This window comes from Centroberyx affinis, unplaced genomic scaffold (genome assembly GCF_046629955.1).
Source record: "Centroberyx affinis isolate AG114_WGS23_722 - 3 ecotype Tasmania unplaced genomic scaffold, CSIRO-AGI_Caff_v1 ptg001293l_1, whole genome shotgun sequence".
Lineage (NCBI taxonomy): Eukaryota > Metazoa > Chordata > Actinopteri > Beryciformes > Berycidae > Centroberyx > Centroberyx affinis.
The window spans coordinates 714,148-735,864 of NW_027279799.1; the positions used below are offsets into that span (position 1 = coordinate 714,148).

A 21,717-nucleotide genomic window follows, 5' to 3' on the forward strand; every position below is an offset into this window, starting at 1 on the left:
TAGATTCAATTTTCATGTAGGAAAGAAGTAGGACAGTGCAATGTGTGTGTGTGTGTGTGTGTGTGTGTGTGTTGTAAAAAGGTCCTAATGTATGATTTCACTGTCTTTGGTTTCACATTTTTGCACACATACTTTGATAGTAGCAGTACAGGGAGAGTCAATGACCCCATAGTGTGCCTGGAGTCTCATAAAAATCCTGACACAATTTATCTGAAAACACACACACACACACACAGATGTTTCTTCACCGACAGGAGTGTGTGTGTGAATCAGGGTGACTGGTCTGTGGGGAAAGAAAACAGTCTGCTGGTTTTCTACAAACACACAATAGACTCAGACACAGGAAAAAAGCGACACAGATGTCTATGTTTCTACAATCATGACACAGACACACACCTACACACACTCTCTCTCACACACACTCATCTGTGTTTTCAAACCTCTCTGCATTGGCTGGCTGAGTAACTCTGACATCACCCCATTGGAGTGCTAACTTATCTGTTCTGGGTTAAGATACCCCAGCTGTGTGTGTGTGTGTCTGTGTGTGTGTGTGTGTGTGTGTGTGTGTCTTATCTACTGCATCTGTCTTTGTGGCTCCTCTGAAACGATGAATCCCTCCTTCCTTCCCCTCTGCATATTCTTCTCTTTTCCTATTTACTGTCCCTTTAGCCTTTTACTTCCTTCTTCTCTTCTTTTGACTCCTCTCCTCTATCACACCTCCTCTCTTCCTCTCCATTCCTGTTTCCTCTTGTCTCCCCTCTCCTTTCTATGTAAACACCCAAAGTAGATTATGGCTCCTCCGTCCTCGCCTCCTCTCACTTTATCCTCTTTTATAGATAGAAACAAACTGACTGGTAAAAATCAAGGTATTACAGTGTAAGAGCAGATGGGAACAGTTCAAAGCAATGTTCATTAGGTAAAACTTTATTAACACACCAGAAATGATGTCATTAACTAGTCAACATTGCAAGGATTCCTTATAAAAGATATATGGCTATAAACGTATGCAGATATTACAACAATGTAATCAAGCTTGATGAAAATGTGGCAAAAAATATAAACTTTGTCCTGAGACAGAAAGAAGATAAGCAAAATGTGGGCAGATAGAAAGCAACTATCATTCAACTAAATGACTTTCAACTATTATCTCATGCTGAAATAATATGACTGTAGAAAATACAGAAGCTGATTAGTAAATACAGAGGAGAGTCATTTAACATTAATTTACATTCAATATTTAGTATCTACTTGCGTCAGGGACAATTCGCTTTCAATTCAATCAATTCAAAATGTAAATATAAACTGACATTTAATTTCTAATGTCAGGCCACTCAATCTCAAGAATTTATTAATAAGCTGGATTTGAAAACGCTGTCATGACCAAATGTACTAGCCTCATTATCCTGTCTCACAAATCAGTGGATGGTCAGTATCCTGCGTGTTGATTGATTATCTGGGGAGCATCTCCGGTAGGTCTGCCACCACATAGGCAACCACGGCCCACAATGCCGAGCAGAGGTCCATGTCCCGAGGGTCCTGAACGGTCATGGTGTCACCTTCAGTGTGGTGGAACCAAAAGTATTTACTGTCTGCCACATGGAGACTAGCACCTGGATGAGAGACAAGGTAAAGAGAGAGAGAGGGAGAGCAAGTGAGATGGAGTGAAGATGATATAATGCAGACTTCTCCACAAACCATCACATGATTAAGAGTATAATTAATATCTAATTCCGATTAACTGTTTCAACTTCAAAGAAAATCCTGGACTCCATTATGTCTTTTTTCTGATTAAAAACATCGTCTTTGCATCTGGTTGCGTCCTCAGGGACGTTTCTGTTGAATGGAAGAGCAGGTCTGACTAATACATCACACAACTAGATTTCCTGAAATGTTAAAGCATCAAAGTTGCTGTTCCAGTCCCATCCAAGCATGTGGAAAACAACCTGAGGTGTTAAATTCAGAGTGTGGGAGAGAACCATGAGAAGATTAAGAAAGAAAAACCTCTCTGTCATCATTCTGTACTTAGATAACACAAAAAAAAATATTTTTTTTACTGTGCTGCCCTTTTTATCACAACCTCCCAGTTAGATTGTTAAAAAAACAGAGAACATGGATATGCTTTGGTTTGGTTATGGATAAAAAAATCTAACAATTTTTGATGATGTTTTCACAGGCAGGGGTAAAAAGTAAACTTATTGATGCTTGGTTTGTGTGTTTTTCTTTATATTTCCTATAAAATAGTTGTTTCTGTAATCGTCTGTATGAACTGTATTGTATTTATAATGAAACAAAGGCAGCATGTGGAGACACTGGAGATCGGCAATATTGTCTTAAACAGGGAAGCGGATTGTTATCCAAGCTACAGGAACTGCCCCGACACACCTGCATTTATTACATAGAAACTTCTTGTTTAGTGGTTCCTTTTGCCCTACATCTTACCCATTCACTTTTGGTAAGTACATTGCCTCGTCATGTTTCCCAAACCCATTGCCTGGCACAAAATATCTAGAAAAAATACGTATTGGTTAGCAAAACTGACTGTGGTGGTTTTACCAGTAGCCTTGCACTCGTGTCCTGGTAACTTGAGTAAATATTAAGAGGAACCAAGCCAAATGTTAGTGTGTGTGAGACAGGCATTAGTCATTGATGACATTAAAGTCCCCATTTCACAATTTTCATTCTCCTAAAAGGGATTTGAATCGGTGACCCATCGATCAAAAGTTCATTTCTCTATACTCAAGGCTACCAGTTTCTAGTGTCCAGGAGGAGAGGAAAGTGGGACAGTGTGTGTGTGTGTGTGTGTGTGTGTGTGTGTGTGTGTGTGTGTTGTAAAGACACAACTGGGGAAGAGGTACAATAAGTGGGGAATGTGTGGGCTGACAACTAGACTCTGTATCTGTGTATGACGCTGATGATATCTGGTGGGGGTGGTGTGTGTGTGTGTGTGTTGAAATAGCAGAATTGTCTCAGTGATTCATCAGGCAGCCTCTCACATCATTGACCCCTGGGGTTTCGTTTATTGGGCTTCTGCATTTAGTTGAGGAGAATCGAAAAAAGAAATCAAAAAAGAAATCAAAATGTATCCTAACTGCTTGGTTACCTTTGACCAAGTGTTATTTCTACATTCACAGCCCCCACACTGCTGAAAATTTAGCTGTCTTTGCTAAAAAAAAAAAAAAAAATGTAACAATCAAAATTCATCATCTGGCGTTAACGATCACGCAAAAGCAAACCAGGATGATGTTAGTTACAGGACGACGGTCCCAAATTAGTGTTATTTTCAAACTGTAACAGGTATAGGAATCGATTATGGGAATACGACCACGAGCCAACGTGGTTCCTAGAACACACCACAACCCCCCCCCCCCCCCCCCCCCATACAGTGATACAGTGGCACTTGTGGGGTTTAGTGTAGCAACCTGCTGACTCTACAGACTGTCATATATGTAAACATTGGCATGGCATATATCATGATAGGCTAACAGCCAACGAGATGTTTAGATTTGGTTTACGACCTCAGCGTGGAGAGGGATTGGTAAATAAAACAATTAGGAATGCTGAAAAAAAGAAGAAGTACAAAAGTAATTATTATCATCATAACGTCATATCAGGCATCAATGCACGTGTTACCATTGTGTAATGGGCTTGTCAGTTACCTCTGTCCAATTGAATTGGTGTTAAACTCACTATTGACTCAGGCTTCCATAATAGTTTCCCTTCTCTCTTTCTGACACTCGCCGTAATAGTAATCTTATTAACAAGAACATTTTTCTGCAATTTCTGTTTAAAAACTGTTCCTGTTCCTTTTCCATTGAAACGCTAGCTCTTGAGTCAGATGAAACATCGTACTTCTACTAGAAGAGTGAGGAAAACCTCTTTTACCGATGTGCATCCCTGCTGAGGGCAGCACTGTCTATCTTCATTGCCTTAAAAGGCTCACTTTTCATAACCTTTACATTTTGAGTCTACAGACAAGACATTGCACTGTTATGGAAAAATATCATCACAATAGTAGATGATATTTTCATAAAGTAGAAGCCTTTAAAGTTAGAAAAGCGGGATTGTGAAAGCATCCCCTGAATCCCCAGAACGGCGGGGAAATGGTGGGGAAAGTAAAAGTGAGTGCTGCCTTTCTCTAAACAACTACATCAAAGTGCCCATGAGCAAGACACTGAACCCCCAGTTGCTCCAGTGGAACTGTTCAGTGGCTCATAATGCAAGACTGTTATTATATGTATGTAAATCATCCTCCACCACCAGCTAATCCCCCAGGTCACTGACTGCTGTATAATAAAGAGAACGTGTTCTTGGTTAACTTGTGTGGTTATATAAGGATTATTTGTGTGTTCTGTTTTTTGTTCCCAATTCCTCTTCTATATGTCAAACCATAATGTGTTTCTGCATGCGCTGCAATTTCACTTCTATCAAAACTAGACAGAGACAGAGTGTCAGGTTGGACCACTAAACCTCTTCAACCAAAACCACATATATAAACAAAGTCAAATAGAAAGTACAGATACCTGCGCATGGTTGAGGCGTCAATCCACTTTCATCAATTCAGGAAGCTAATTTTTCATCCAAAATTAAACTAAAAAGCTATTACAAGGCACAGTTTCTCTCTGTTATTACCTCTGCCAAGGAGGTTATATTTTCGGTGCTGTTTATTTGTTTGTCTGTTTGTTTGTCTGTTAGCAGGATTACGGAAAAACTACTGGCCCAACTTTCATGAAACTTTGTGGAAGGGTGTAGCATGGGCCAAGGAAGAACCCATTACATTTTGGAGCGGCTCCGGATCCGACTCACGAACACGAAATAATAGCTATAACTCACGAAATAATAGCACAAACCTTGGCGGAGGTCTGCGCTCTCCGAGTGCCCATCTAGTTAATAAATGAACTGCAGTTTAAATCCGCATTTTCAATAAATTGAATTAAAAAGTGAATACCCCCCATTTCCCTGTGTTGTGTTTCTCTACAGTAAATAAGGATGTGATTCTGTGCACACAGCATTTTCAGTTCTACTACCAAACCATACTGACATGAGAAAAAACAAAACCACAGAGATGTTTAGGGAAATCAGGATGGGATGCTTCCTATATCAGAGTCCTGTCTGTGTTTGTGACAGAAAGACATTCATATTATAATAGCTTTAGAAACTGCCGTAATATCCTTCTGTGAATATTTACCATCTGTCAAATGCTTGCTGAAAAACACAGAGACAAACAGACAGATTGATTAAACCTACCTGGTACGCCTGCCTGCATCCAAGCTGAGATGTCTTCCCCATCTGCGGGTGTCTCCAGCTGGGTCGTATTAATGGGAGCCAACAGTTTGACCACTTCTTCCATCACCTGTCAGTAGAGATACAACAATGTGCTCAGCTCACAATACCATTCATGATATGCCAGTGCTTTTCAGACATAATTCAACATGATTTAACAAAGCTCCACGATGCATACTGTCTGACTTTTGCATTACATTGTTATCTTAATTTATAATATAGACAGTATACTCGCTTGTCCAGTTTGTTAGGTACACCACCACGTTAAAATAAAAGGATCGCTCGTACAGACATTGAGTCACGTGACCAGGGTGTGCTGCAACGGTTCACACAGCAGAAACAACCGCCTTCCTGGGATTTTAACGCACAACAGAGTCGGGTTTATTGAGAATGATGGGACAAACAAAAAACACTGAGTCGGTGGCAGTCTGGTGGGTAAAAAAAAAGCTTGTAGAGGGGAGAAGTCTGAGAATCTTTGGGGGCGGCAGTAGCCTGGAGGTTAGGAAAGCGAGCCTGTGACCTAAAGGTCGCTGATTCAAATCCCTGAACCGGCTGGGAAAAATGTGGGTGAGGAAAATGAATGAGTCACACTCTCCTTCCCTCCCCGTCTGTGGTTGTACTGGGCAGCTCCCAGTGGTCTGAATGTGAGTATGAAGGTGAAGCAGGGAGTTGCTGGGGACTTTCCCTGTATACATAAAGGTAAAAAGAAATCATGCAAGCTAGGAGGCAGGACACAAACAGACAAATAACAGATTTCAGTGTCCACTCGGTGCCATGAAGGATTCAGACTGTTCTGGAGGCAAAGGGAGGTGCGACCGGCATTACATGAGTGCACATAATAATAATAAACTTATTTCCCACGCCCGCCGTTTCTTCCACAACTAATAACTGTGTGATGATATACCTTCTGTGCTGCATTGTTGCCAGTGAACTGCAGGGCCACCGGGGTGAAAGTCCCCATGTCAGACTCCATGACCAGGTTATAGTCAGACTTATTCACCTGGGGGGGGGGAGCAGGGAGACAGAGCAGATATGGGGTGAGGGAGAATGATAGAAAGAGAGCATGGGTCACAGAAAAGTGGCTCCAAGCTTTTGTCACAAGCCCAGTGAAGATGTTGAGCCAGTGAATTAACCTCAGTCTCAGGAAGTGAATCTGAACTTGAATGAGCCTGGTTCATTTTCACTACAGCTGCTTTCTAACCAGTAAGTGCACACTTGACATTCAGTACAGTATTGCACAATATCAGGCTGGAGAAGAAATGACCTGTCCAGCTGTAGATTACTGGTTAGACACGGAGCACAGTGAGAGGGTTAAGGTGGATTCACACCAGGCAATTTCCTCAAGTTGACTTTCTACACTCAATCAGCTGAGTTCAACTCTCTTTCAGTTCAATCAATTCAGGAAATAGCTTTTCTTCAAAATGTAAATACTGGCATAAGAGGGTTGTCATAGTCAACCACAGTAAATGATCTGTAATCAGTAAAAGACATTAAAATCAAAGTTTTGAATTAATAAATTCATTCATTTTGAATTGTAATTTTGAAGTGATTTGAAGTGAATTCACCCCATCCCTGACCCAGACATTCAACGCCAAGGTGTCCAGAAAAAAGGCTGAGTTAGCTTTGACATATCACTAGATTAGACTCCCCTTTTCTAAATGTTTGTGTTTGATTGCCTAACTGAAACTGTGTCTGGTCTATTTGTGTTTGCATATTCTTGGTAGATAAGCAGAACTGTTGTTTTTGGCGTTTTAATCAGGCTCAGTACCTTTGTCTCATATCATCCCTCTCCTCTCTCCCTTCTTTCCTGTCATCCTCAGTTATAACCTAATCAAATAAATGTAGAAACATTGAAACAAAAATCAAAATGCCATTATATAATCATAAAAAATCAAGTGTATTATGTGTCAGGCTTGGTAGAGCCAAAGCCATAGAGAAGGAAACTCTGACTGTAGATTTCTGATCCTTAGCAGAGAGAAAAGTTTGGTAGCTGGCCAAGGCCTGTCCAGTGCAGTACCGCAATTTTTCTTCAAGACCGACTTGGGAGAAATTGCTATCCAATGCTGCTGGCCATGTCACACTTCCAAAACCCTTCCAAGTCCCTGTAATGTTAGGCAGGCTGAATAAAATACTGTAGGCCAGCTAAGGTTTCCATTTAGTTCCATTTAGTTTTAGACTAGATTAGTTGCCTAAAAACAGGTAAATCCTGCAAGCTTAGCCAAGATATTATACTGCAAAATCTGATTCATTTTCCACACAAAGGAGTTGACACTAAATGCATTAAAATGGTTCATATTAGTGCCTCCTGGTGGCTTATCATACATGGTTGTTGTGGCGTTATAGGTTTGAATAGGACTCAGCCTGCATTGTATGTCATCCCTCCCTCTTTTTTTATCAAGTTTACTGTTACTCTATACTGTAAACTTTCTAGTAAAGCAATAATGCCTTTAAAATAATCTTAAAATAAATCTAACAAAGAGTGACCACACAAGTACAACTAAGCAAACTGTACACTTTCCACCATTCGGTCTGTTCTTGTGCAGCAGCTTATTTTTAAGAGATGGGAATCTATGCAGCCCATTTCTCTTTTCCATTCTTGCTAGCTCGCCACAGGTCTAAGGCAAGAAACTTGAGTCCAACTTGTTGGTTTGATCCTGAACAAAGACAGAAACCAAGTCTGTAGCCAGCCAAGGCCTATCCCGTCCTCAGTCCAGAGTTATTTCTATTTGTTAGACTCACCTCCTGCTCTCTGCAGTGTGCTTCACTATGTTCTGGTTGCACACTTGTCTAATTGTACTATGGAGGTTAAGGGGGAAATTGGACCCTCTGTGTTTTCACATAGAGGAGTGTAAGGGTGACAATTTAATTTAGAGTCCAAGACAATCCCTAAGTGAACCACAGCTTCCGCTATGTTCATGTTTTCTGTATTTTCTCCATCCTACACCCAAAAATCCCACTAAGAAGTGTTGAAGGGTGCTGGGACGGGTCCCAGCTCAGCTGTAATACTAGGAGGACCACTTTCTGTTGTACATGTGGTAGCAGTATAATAACAGTAGCAGTTACATTTATGAACTGCAAGCAGATTACAAAACTGTAGTTAGTACCTTGTGTAGATCATAGTACTGCTGTGCTCCGACCCCGCCCTGCTCTTCAGCTGACCACAGCACCGCTCTCAGAGTCCTCCTTGGACGCAAACCTGGAAACAGACAGAGACAAAGACACATATAAAGACACACAACATACACAGATACAGGCATAAAACTCTCACTTGTCATTGTACCTTGTATTCTCAGTTTGACGGACCTGCCCAATCCGGTTACATTCATTGGTATATTTTTTATCTCCAAGGCCATTCTGAGTCTGTTTCCTAATTATTTGTCCTCTCGTGTCTCAAAAAAGTTAGAAATTACTGTTTACAATCACATGAATTGTTTTATTTGTTCCCAAGTCCAGAACTGAATTACGCAAAAGTGCTTTCATGTACTCTGCTCCCACTTCATGACTCACTTGAAGCGTTGAGAAAGAAAGAAATGAAAGATGAAGGATGAAGGAAATAAAGAGATATAAAATTGAATTGGCTCTCCCTTTCATGTAGCTTCAATTGCATTTTGCTTTTGTACATTGGTTGCATGCTGCTTCTGTGCAACTTTTATATGTGTTTTCATGCTACTTTCTTGGCCTGGTCTCCCTTGAAAAGAAGATGTTGTTGATTTCAGTGGGACAACCTGGTTAAATAAAGTAAATAATAAAGTTAATCATTTACTTTGACTACTTCTACATATACTTGTGTAAGCTTGTTCCTGTCTTTACAATTTTTTGTGTGTATTGCTCTGTGAATGTTTCTTTCTGTCTAAGCTTCTCTGTGTGTTTCGGTGAGTGTGTGTGTGTGTGTGTGTGTGTGTGTGTGTGTGTGTGTGTGTGTTTCTCCCTATATGTGCCTGTGTGCCTGTCTCTGTTACCTAGGTCTTTGATAAGTGACAGGGCCTCCCAAGAAATCATGACTCCTCCCCCATCGTCCATGGCGCCCTGGCCCACATCCCAACTGTCCAAATGACCGCTCAGTAAGACAACCTAGCAGGGAGGACAGATATAGAAATAGACAGAAGGAGGGGGAGAGAGAGAGAGTGAGAGAGAGAGAGAGAGAGAGAGAGAGAGAGGGAGAGAGAGGGAGAGAGACAGAGATCATGGCAACTAACCCACATCCTGACAGTCCAAATTATTACCTACTTAACCTCGTAGCACACGTGCAATCACAGACACACAGACAAACAGACACACAGACACACACACAGAAGAGGCAAATTAGATCGGGGTCATGTGTCTTTCTGAAAGCTCCCCACTCCATTGGATGCCATGGTAACTAATGCAATCTGAAAGACGTCAGGTGAAACAGAGACAACAGAACACATTTATGGTCGGGATCCTTCAGCACCACTTTTATCAGTGCAGATTCCCACTCTGACTCTGAACTTTTAAGGACAATACTGAGTACAGATCCAGTTTGAACCTACGTTCCCTCAGGTTTGTATTCGCTCAAAACACTTTGGGGGGATTTTACCAGCTTTAATTCAGTGTATGTCAATTTAGCTTGATATATTGTGTGTATATGATGATACAGTATATTGTATTTGATGAGACTGACGTGTAATGCAGCATCTTGGATGTATGATGTTCAACTACCTACAGGACAACTTATCTGATATTCAGGGAGCAGCTATGCTCTCACACTCTATATCTTATTTCCCTGCCTATCTTTGAAAAACTAATGAGGGAATGCAAACTTCTTCTTCTTTGTGGTGTTATGTGTCCTAACTCAAGGATTCAGGGAACATAGCAGTGATCCCAATGGAACCGGCATGGGAACCAGATGATCTCCTGGATAGTTGTTATTCAAACATCAATGACACAAAACAGAGAGAACAACAGATGTGAATTAGTTTAATGCTAGCGACGCTGCCAAATATGGATTCTAAGCATACTTGAATTACTTGTCTCAGCAAACTTGACTCAGTATTTTATAGTACAAACTGCTGCACACAGACAGAGAAATAGGAAGGCAAACAGGCAAACACACAGTACAAACTGACATGCCCATTTCCTGGAATTAAAAGGAGTGGGCTTCCAGTCAGCGGGATGTAGCTGACCTGATGTACGAGGTTACTGAACCCTTTCTGACCTGACGGAGGACAGCTGGGACAATGACCCAGACGCGTATCCCATCAAAATGCATGCCAGTGTTTCCCCTATTAGATAACAGCCGATTTGGGGAAAAACGAAAACAAAGATGTTTTTGAATGCTTAATAGTGCTTGAAGTGCTTGAAGAAAAGAGTGATTGATTTATCTTACCATGCAAATGTCATGGCCTTTCACAGTCTATCTAGTAGAATCAAGCACACCTCAAATAGTAAAAGAAGTTCATTAGTATTTCTTTAAATGTGTACTTGCTTTGCTTTTAGTGGCCATTTCTGGAAGAATGTCCACTGTACATGTCCCTACAGTATTGTTCGCTCCCTGTGGTACATTATACCGTGCACGATGTTCATAATGTGTCTGCTATGTACTAGACACATATGAATGGATGTATCTTCTGGATACACACATTAGACACACACATACAGGCACGCCGCTGTAGCCAGGATCAATAAATCACTGCAGAGTGGAGCGGTTCTGCGATGCCAGAATTGTCTACATGATAAACCCAATGACGTACTTCTCACCCCATTTCCTCCAACATGTACAGTAAGTTTTCCATGTCGGAATTTATCCGAGGTTAAGGCATCAGGGATTTTACAGTAGATTCTTTGTATTTTGACTTTGTCTGCTCACAAACACACTGGCTTTTACCCGCTTATGACAAATCCCTTAGTTCAGTCTACCTCCAATGCTGGATGGCTACTAGATGTTTGTACTTCACTTAATACTTCAAGTATCAGCCATCAGTTTGTTTCTGTTGTATTGTTATTCTTTTATCCTGGCCCCTACAGATCAACATCTGTAGTCCATTTAGGTACTTGCAGGATACAGCTAACTGACTAGAATTGTTACGCTCACTTTATGCCTGGTAGCATTGCTTTTTACAGTCTGTTGACAGTGGAGTCAGCCAAATATGTTAGTCAACATAGCTTACATTATTATGAGAAGCCAAGTACAAAATAGATGTTTAGATTTCGTTCACTGCTTTGAAAAGACGTAGTTTAGACCAGAATAATAATAGTGATTTTGTTACTCAAATCTAGACCAACGTTTGTGACTAATGATCACAATAGCTAGCAAAATAATCAGGATTATCATTTGAGGCATAACCATGCACCCATACAACATCCCTGACCTGAAAAAGACACTAGTGGAAACCAACTAAAAGTCTTCTACTGTACCAGGACAAGATATAAAATATATATGGAATAACTGAAATTTCTACTTAGAAAATACTGAGGTGGACAGTCTAATAATTTAGTGGGTGGAAAACAACCCAACCAATCCATCACTGTCTGATGACACTGAGTGGTTCTGAAAGGCTAAATGTGGAAATGACTCACTAAACCTCAACTGTTCATCTTTCTATGTGCGCATGCACATGCTCACACACACACGCCACAATTTCCACTGCTGCCGGTGTGCACACTCCAAAGAGATGATGTCACCATGCCATGTGTTTCATTTCCTTTTTCTATAATGAGGGACCAGCGTTGGTTCCCAGATCAGAATAGCAACAGCTTACATCAGTGCTGTTCCTCTAATCCAAGTCTCCTGACTGACTTTTTCTATTTTTTTGGGTAGTTCCAGTTCATCATTCACAAGTTCCACTGAAGAGACTATGTAAAGAAGGGAGTCCACTGGAATTACGAGCCTTGGGAACATTTGTAGTATACTGTATGCGATGAGATTGGATGAGGCAGAACTAGCTTGTGTTCCCACTTAGCAATAAAAGTCAGTAATCTTGTCTTTGCCCATCTTGGGTTCTACCACTAGGATGTGACATTTTGGATCGCTGAATTATCACTATTTACAACAGTGGCTTGTAGAGAAACTACAAGGGGAAGAAGGGTTACATACATATTTAGCTATTTAGATTCCTAGTGCAACCAGAATCCACTGTCATCTAATAATACCAATATTCCTATCAGACAACCACACAGTGTACAGGATGCTCCTTGGCACATGACTGGATGACTTCCCAGCCAGGAAACCAAAAGATAAACCCACTTTACATGCATACAACACTCTCTCTGTCACACACACACACACACACAAACACACACACACTTCATTAACAATGAAGTCGATGTTGAAACACACCCATGCCCGAGGCAGCTTACACCTACACACCTACACACCCCCACGACTCATCGATCACACTGTTGAAATCTCATACAGGCCTTAATCGCATGACACACAGGTGACATCTCAAGGTTATGTAAATAGAAAACTTAAATAGATTTTGGTCAGATCCAACCAGAGGCCTCTCCCTCATTTCTCTGCTACGCTGTAGCTGTCCCAGACCAGATACTGGCTGTAGAAAGAACGTTTAAACTGTTGTTCCTTGAAGTACATTGTTTTATTCACTTAACTAATTAATTTAGCAGCTGCCAAGTCATACTAAGTATGAACATTAAAAAACAAGGTATATACAGCACAGTATACTGACTGTGAAATAAATCACAGTCAGTGAAATATCATGAGATTTTTAGACTGAATTGCAGTAAAAATGTGATGATTTGTGAAAAATGCAGTCTGTTCAGGTTTGTGAGGGATATGGAGGATTTTGTCTACCCAACATGTGAAAAGTAGACTTCCATAGTGCTGTGTTTCCATAGAAACCATTAAAAATATTGTAATAATGTTTAGTATTTGTCACTATTTCCAGCTGAGTAGAGCTTTAGTGTTTCTCTGGAAAGATCAGATCACACACACACATGCATACATGGACGCGCGCGTGCACACACACACACACACACACACACACACACACATACAGACAAAATAAAGGCAGACTAAACAGCTGTGGGAATGTGTGGAGTCAGCAAAGTTACACCACTCTTTCCTCCTCCCACCAAACTGCTGCAGCTTCACTGGGGAAAAGAGAAAGAAAGAGAGACTAAGGAAGAGAGAAAAAGATGATGGAGTCAGAGATGGAGGGACTCTGTAAAAAAAAAAAATGATGACTATTTATACACCAAGTTCTGTTGCCTAGCTAACAAATCCAACTCCCTTGCGCAGATTGAAACCGGCCAGCTCTTGTTCAGCTCCGCCTCTGACCCATCTATTTTTCAGTGGGTGTGATTCTTGTTTTGCGAGGTAGGTGGACAGAGAGGGAATGTGGCGTGATGAGACAGATGGACAGATGAGTCAGAGGGGCGTGCTACCTGCTCGGGGTGCTCCCAGCCTGCTATCTCAGCCACTGTGTTGAAGGAGTCGGCGTCCGGCAGAGTCTTGGCTCCCATAGTGAGTTTGACCACGACCCTCTGTCCCCTGTGCACCATGCGACTCATCAGCTCCGCGTCCTCCAGTGTGATACAGGCTGTGGGAATATGCTTCACTCCATCATGGTAGTCCTGCCATCCTGTGTGGGGACTAGACAGGGAGAGACACAGAGAAAGAGAGAGAGAGAAAGAGAGAGAGAGAGAGAGAGAGAGAGAGAGAGAGAGATCATGGCAACTGACCCACATCCTGACAGTCCAAATTATTTGACCTTCATTTAGCCAGACTAGCTAGCTGACTAAGAAGTTGGGGGTCAAGTGCATGGCCCATAGACACTTAAACAGTACTTAATGTTTTACCTCCCTTTCTCAGGATTTGAACCAGTAGACACTGTTCTTGACAAAACAGACTAAAGATTTTATTCATCTGTGTTCATCTGTGTTATTCATCTGTGTTCTCAAACTCTCAGCACTTCAGTGGATTAGCAGTAGTATAATGCAAACACACTATACAGTTGAATATTACCACTCCTACTACTACTACTAGTACTACTAGCGCTGCTACCACTACTACTACTGCTATACTGCTATTACTACTGCTACCACCACAACTAGTACTACTGCTACTCTTGGTGCTGCTACTACTGCTACTACTAGTGTTGCTACTACTACTGCTATACTGCTATTACTACTGCTACCACTACTACTACTACTAATACTACTAGTGCTACTACTGCTACTACTACTGTTACTACTGCTATTACTGCAACTACTACGAGTACTTGTGCACACTAGATCTTTCTTTTATTTGACTTTTCCAGTTTCTATGTTATTTAGTAGCACAGCAGAATGTAAAGTCAATGTGTACACAAACTTTTGAGCATATTTTTAAGACAGACAGACAGACAGACAGATAGATAGATAGATAGATAGATAGATAGATAGATACCTGTTGATAGAGAATGGAGTGATGGATCTGATGAGTGTGGCTACAGCTCCTACTTTAGCAGCCTCGGAGGCACCGTTCGACCGGTAAGAGACCGTCTCCCCGTAGCTGACAAATGGCTGGTTAAAGACCACAATCTTCCCTGTGGCCTCGTTGGCTCTAAGCTTCAACTCCTCAAAAGACCGAACCACCATCACCTCAGCCTCGATACCTGGAGAGAGAATAGAGAAGCAGGGAGAGAGAGTAGGAGAGAGGGAGGAGGAAGAGGGAGGGAAAGGGAGCAAGAGCGAGTGAGAGAGAGAGGAAGAAGGGAAGAGAGAATTAAAATGTCATATGTTTCTATTTGATATTCTATAGAGTATATACTCTATACAGTAGGGTGACAGTCATATTATACAGCATTATTCAGTATACAGTACACAGTATATTATGCTGTATGATGTTTATATGATATTATACAGTGTAATAGAGTATGAATATGATCTTTACCTTCAGGTGGTGTCCCCACACTGCTGCCCAGTCCGAGTATAGCCAGATTCTTGGCCCTTGGCGCGACCATCTCTGCTTTCTCCTCTCCTCTCACCCAGTGGGGGACCTTGACTGGCTCTGGAGAAAAAAAGGAGAGAGTGGGGGGATGGGGGGTGTCAGAAAAACAAATCTCACTGTTTCATTTAGCAGCGGACTAGACCCTGCTGGAAGAGATCCCTTCATATTTGTGTTGCACATGTATTTGATGGCAAAGTTTGTCCACACATCCAGTTAGTCAGACAGACTCACCCAGATGCACATCCAGCCCATCCTGTTTCATAGCTTTGTACATGTAATCGATAGCCTTCTCTAGGTTGTGTGAGCCACTGACGCGGTTCCCTATGGCATCGGTGAAGTCGGCTAGCCGTCTGTAAGAGCGGTTCTGGGCGGCTCCGGAGAGGGCCAGGTCAATGATCTGATTGGCCACATCAGTGTACTCTGCGACCTTCGCTACCATGTCTGAGACTGGGATTAGACAGAAACACACAAAAAGAAAATCAGTTTTTTCCTCTGAGTCTTCTTTCTCATCAAGAATCTCTTTTCTTACACTTTTCAGCCCAGGACCCTTGATAGAGAGGCGTCTGTATGTATCAGAGCTGGGGTGAATTCACTTTCAGTTCAATGTATTTACATTCAACAGAACCTGTAATTCATGGATAGTGATCCAGCATTTGTTCTCAGTAACTGGATTCCCATGCCACAGTTTTTTTTTCAAAATTTAAATTTTGAAGAATATCAACTTCCTTATTTGATTAAATTAAAAATAAATTGATACCAGCCCAGTTTTGCACCCTTAGGCTTACATCCTTGACTACATTTCTGATTGTAAGAGGAATTGCTGTACCATTCTGTGCGGTATCATTGGATTCGACCCTGGCTGCATCCGCTGACCCCACGGAGCGAGTGGAGCGAGGGTTACAGTCACAGAGAGACAACAGGACAGAGAGAGATATGAAGAGGGAGAGGGAGGAGAGGAGGAAGGGTGTTCTGCCCTCCCAAGCCATCTGGAGATAGAAGAATATCAGTACAGTTAGACATGTGAAAGTCTTGATGGATTGATAGCTGCTTTATTAAGCCTTAATAGGGAAATTAATTGTAACTAGCAGCACAGAATTGATACAACATACAAATTCATACTGACAACATGAAACAAAACAAAAATAGCCACTACAGTCTAACTGAATTAGTCTTAATGGTTATCTCTTCTGTTCATTTACAGCTGGAGAGCTGGGCCAATAATACTTTCACTAGAAAAAACTGTAATCAGTGTGACAAGGACTTCATTCTAAATACTATAGCACCACAAAAATCATATCGGACTGTCCCATAATAATATGAGATTCCAATTGAGTTATATATCTTACCTTCCAGAATACTTTTTTTTTTAACAAGATAGCAACATGATTAACGTTATACGTCGAGTATAAATGTAAAAGTCCAATTCATACCATAAGGCTTTTAGTTAGAGCTTACCTTTCTCCAAAAAATAAATGTTGCAAATTCAACAAATTAGCATGAAGGGTCTGCAGCAGTAACGGTCCGTGTGCCTAGTGGCAGATATTTTTTTGTTATCAAATCATCCAAATGAAAAACGGCTTTTGAGCTTTTCTGTTATCTATCTGGGTTCACCAAACGGATTTCAGGTGGGTGTTCATGGCCAGATGCGTTTGTTTAACTGGCGCTGTGTTGCAACGGTGTTTAAGTTCACCCGAGGCTAATATGGGATTGGGCAAACATTGCTGGAATGATAACGTACAGATTGCTGGAGACATGATTTGGATAGTGTTATTACATTTTGTATGTGACAGTCTAATATGTAAGACATCCAATGTCTGTAGTTTGACTAAGTTAGCTAGCCTAAAGCTAACTAGCTCACTTTGCTAGCTAAACTTGTAAACTGTCATTGCCATCTTAAAACAATACCTTAGCCTTGTCAATTTTATGCTTTGTAAATAGTTAAATAGTATTTTAAATATAGCCTCTGTTGAGTCTGTGCTACAGTTAACAGCTTGTGTCAATAGATAAATACATTAGAATTTTAACGTCTCAGCTACTAACCATAGTTACCATGTGCCTTTGCAAATTTGCAGATACAGTAGTAAAGTCTCTCTCTCTCTCTCTCTCTCTCTCTCTCTCGATAAACTAGACCCGTACTTTTTAAGGCTCTGTGCCCCATTTATTACTGAACAAATTACATATCTTTTTAATCTTTCTATCTCTACTGGCGTTGTCCCTCAGGTCTGGAAATCTGCACATGTAGTCCCACTGCATAAGGGTGGTGATAAAAATGATCTTAATAACTATCGGCCAATTTCCAAACTGTCCTGTCTTGCTAAAGTCCTGAAGTCATTAGTTAATAATCAAATTAAATCATTCCTCTCAAAAAATTCTGTGTTAAGTCCACACCAATCTGGTTTCAGAGCTAAGCATAGTACTGTTACTGCTACTACCTTGGTTGTGAATGATATTGTTTCTGCTATTGGCAAAGGGAAATATTGTGCTGCTCTCTTTGTCGATCTAACAAAAGCATTTGACACTGTTGATCATGCTATACTCCTACAGAGGCTGTGTGATATTGGCTTTGATTACAAGTCCTGTAAATGGTTTCAGGACTACCTGTCTCATAGACAGCAATGTGTGATTTTGGGAAATGATCATTCTGTATTTTTACCACTGTCAAAAGAGGTTCCACAAGGTTCAATATTGGGTCCTATCTTGTTCACAATTTATATCAACAATATTACATCCTTTCTAACAAACTGCAATGCCCATCTTTATGCGGATGATACAGTTCTGTATTGCTTTGCTGATAATGCGCACTTAACCATTGAAATCCTACAACAAGCCTTTGACAAATTGCAAGACGCAATTTTTAATTTGAAATTAGTCCTGAACTCAAACAAGACTAAATATATGCTATTCTCTAGAGCCAGAAATATTGTGGACAATAGTTTACATATTACCACTCTGAATGGACACAATATTGAGAGGGTCTCGGAGTATAAATATCTTGGTATCTGGCTGGATCAAAAAGTTACTTTTAAATTTCACATTGACACACTTGTTAGCAAGCTACGACAAAAAAATTTATATTTGTACAGAAACAAAGCTAATTTTCCTATGTTCAGTAGGAAGCGGATAATTGAGGCTGTCTTCTTGTCTGTTTTGGATTATGGTGATGTTATCTATGGACACGCCTCTGCCTCTACTCTTAAACCCCTAGATTCAGTTTATCATTCCGCCCTAAGATTTATTACCGGTGACAGTTATTCCACACATCATTGCTTCTTGTATGAAAAGCTTGGGTGGGCATCCCTTACAGTAAGACGTGACAGGCATTGGCTTCTCTTTATCTATAAAGCCCTTATTAGCAACTTGCCATCATATATTACTTCTTTATTAAATTGGTCCTATAGTCACTGTTCAACTCGTTCAAGGGATTGGCTAATGCTCGAAGTGAATGTAACTGTTTTTAACTGTTTGGTTGTGTTCTGTTGTTGTTTGTTTATTTGTTTTCTCGTTGGTTGTTTTTTTTTTGTTTTTTGTTTTTTTTATGTGTATTTACTCTGTACTCTCTGCATCATTGTAAATGAGGGTATACCCTCAATGATCTCTGAGATCTAAATAAAGGTTGAAAAAAAGAAAAAAAAGAAAAAAAATATATATTTAGCCAAATTGTTATAGGAATTTGAATTTGGAGATGGTTTTACTACTTGTATAATTGGCTCCTATGTTTTGTGTAAATAAAATCTTCTCTGTGTGTTTTTTAAATAAAAGTGAAGGAGAAAGGCCAAGCTTGGATGACTGGCTCCTTTTGTTGTCAAGCACTTAAATCAGATACGTGACATTCTACTGTAATACATTACAAAATTGATGTCTCTAAAATAAGTATGGCTGGTAAACTCGCACACATCTTTTGGTGGAGCAACAAGGTTCTCATTTTCATCACATGTTCTACAAACTGGAACCAGCAGCTTGTCACTAGCGTAAACTTCACTGTTTCATCAAAGGATTTGACAAAGCACGAGCACCTCAACTATTAGAACCCAGTAGGTTTTTGGTTCAGGTTTCCCCACACAGGCCCGCAGCTACACCTCAAAAGGCCGACATGCACATCTGGAAAGCCTGCTGCATCCATGCTGTTCTCACGGTGAGCTTTCCTCTTTCACAGTCCAGTCTCATGAAGCACATTTTTCACTGATGACTTTTAATTTCACTTTGGAGGTAATCTTTTTGCGAAATTTCATTTAAAGGCGGTAATTGGTCAGAGTGCGGCAGTAATAACACCGTGCCATGTGCATCTGATATGTCTGTATGCCTGGTGCCAACTGGAGCTGAAAATATATCTGACTTTATTTGTTCCAGTATTCTGGCAAGCTTGATGCAACAGTTTTGGCCTGTTTATCTCAAGTGAGGCAACTAGCCTCTGTCAGGAACTGAATCTCACTATTCCCATGCAGAAAAATAATAAAGAGGATAAGTTATCTGACGTTTTATCAGTAGAATTAGGGTTTCAGGTTCTTCACAGTTGGCGGATGTTGTTTAGGGATCCATTTATGCCAAAGTTCTTTCGTCAGTGGCTGGCATTTTCTTGTAATTGAGATGCATTGTAACACTGAACAAAGCATAAAGTTGCAAATGTGATCCCACCACAGGCCAAGTGCTTAAAAGTCGCAGTTAAAAGATTTTGAATGTAATAGATTCCAAAATTGATATCTCTGAAGTAGTATCAGTGCTCCCTTCTAATGCTCTCAAGTGTGATGATGCTTCTTGTGATGAGCATAAGATTGTTCTAAAGAAATATAGGAGCCTCCTCATATTTCAGACAGTAGAGCAGTAGACTTTGAATGTCCAGGTCCCAGGGTTCAACTCCCTGTTGAGGCAGCAGCTTCACATTTGCAACAGTAATTTCTATCAACTCAGAAAGAAGTAAGAGCAAACATAAGTGTTGCTGAATGCAGTAGCTTAGAAATTGTCAGTTCACTTCACAATAAAGGTGGAATTCTGCTTTAAATAACCACCTATTTGTGGCATCAGTGATTCATATAATGTTCAGTGTGCTTCAATTTTTTTGTTTTGACCTTGTGGCTAATTGAAGACTTAGACTGCAATTAGCCTCACAACTACGCCACAAGACATTACACGGTAATTTTCTGTTAGGTTTCCAAAAAGAAATCGTCATATTCCCATAGTGTTTTATGAAGAGTTCCTTTGGTGCATGATGTAGTCCACTATCTGTGCCATTCAGGATAAAATAAAGCTTTGAACAATGTGATTGCATAGTAAGAGAACTGTTTGTTTGTTGTTTGATGTTTGATGTCACTTCATCTCTCTTTGGGGAAACAACAGAGCTGGATTTGTGGATTGCATTCTAAAAAGAAGATACTATGATTGTTTCTTGTTACATTGTATTGAATCAGATTTATTATGTAAGACTTTGACAGGCGCTTTTCTGTCATTTGTCTTCTTCTGACAATTCAGAATGTCCTTGTCAACCATTTTGGTTGCCCAAAAAAATGAAGAGAACTGTCTGATGCCAGTAATGGATTGTATCTGCGCTGTGAAAAAAACAAAACACAGTGTTACTCTGCCCAGATCTCAAGCTGTGGTACGAGCTCTCAGCCTCAGTCCGCATCTACCAGCAGTCTCTCATTACAGAGTGCTTCTGCAGCCACTGGCTTCCGGTGTGAATGCTCCACCATGTGTGGAAGGTCAGGTTAATATTTACTCAGTGGGGAAGGCATCTCACTGCAAGTCAACCTGTCAAGACCATCATGGACCAAATGGACCATTGTCTCCAGTCAGAATTCAGCATCATCCTGACACACAAGTGAGCTGTATAGTCCCACAAACACACAAAATCACAAATATTTATTCATGAGTTTACATATTGAGGACAGTGATGCAGTTTTGAACTACAAGCAGAAATGTTCCAAAGGATCATAACTCCTGTTGACTATTTACTTACTATTTTTTTTTGTTGATGGCACACTTCCATTCTCTTTCTCCTCCATACTGAACTTATGTAGCCTACTTGAAGCAGTTTCAGTGCGGTTTACTCTGAGCTATTTGGCTTTCCTTTTCTGCATAATGATATACATACTGGACACTCTCTCTCTCTCTCTCTCTCTCTCTCTCTCTCCCTCTCTTTCTCTCTCACCACCCCCTCCTTTGCTGAGTTTCCTCTGCCATTTGTTTTTTTCTCTGCATCATCAGGTTTTTGAGAGCATCAGACCATTTGGCTCAGTTCACATGCTGCTGGCCTGGTTTAGCACAGTAAGTTGAAAAAACATTTTCTGGCATCTACATTTTCAAGAGGATGTTGTTTGACGCCAGGAGGAAATGCTTTTGTGGGCTACTGTGCAAACCACTGTCACAAAATGTACTTCTTAGTGTGCTTACCTAAAAGCTTACAATATTCAGTCGAACTTGCACTGTAGGGATGAGGACATTTTAATGCAACATCCTGTAACCACTAGCTTCATTCCAAACTAGAAGTGTCCAGTCAAAAGCCTTCATCTGTTAAAAGCAGGAATTTCTCCAGA

The 21,717-nt window shown here is 40.6% G+C and overlaps 1 protein-coding gene across 1 annotated transcript; it reads right to left on the reverse strand.

Annotated features, from left to right (window-relative positions):
• Window positions 1-1,449: 1,449 nt before the first annotated feature.
• Window positions 1,450-16,176, reverse strand: LOC139649119 (carboxypeptidase Q-like). Its single transcript, XM_071525434.1, has 10 exons — window positions 16,017-16,176; window positions 15,422-15,637; window positions 15,134-15,250; window positions 14,648-14,855; window positions 13,645-13,852; window positions 9,240-9,351; window positions 8,385-8,476; window positions 6,185-6,280; window positions 5,245-5,350; window positions 1,450-1,610 (listed from the first exon to the last, which is right to left on the reverse strand). Exons 1-10 carry the CDS (start codon window positions 16,174-16,176, stop codon window positions 1,450-1,452), a joined length of 1,476 nt encoding a protein of 491 aa, XP_071381535.1.
• Window positions 16,177-21,717: the final 5,541 nt, after the last annotated feature.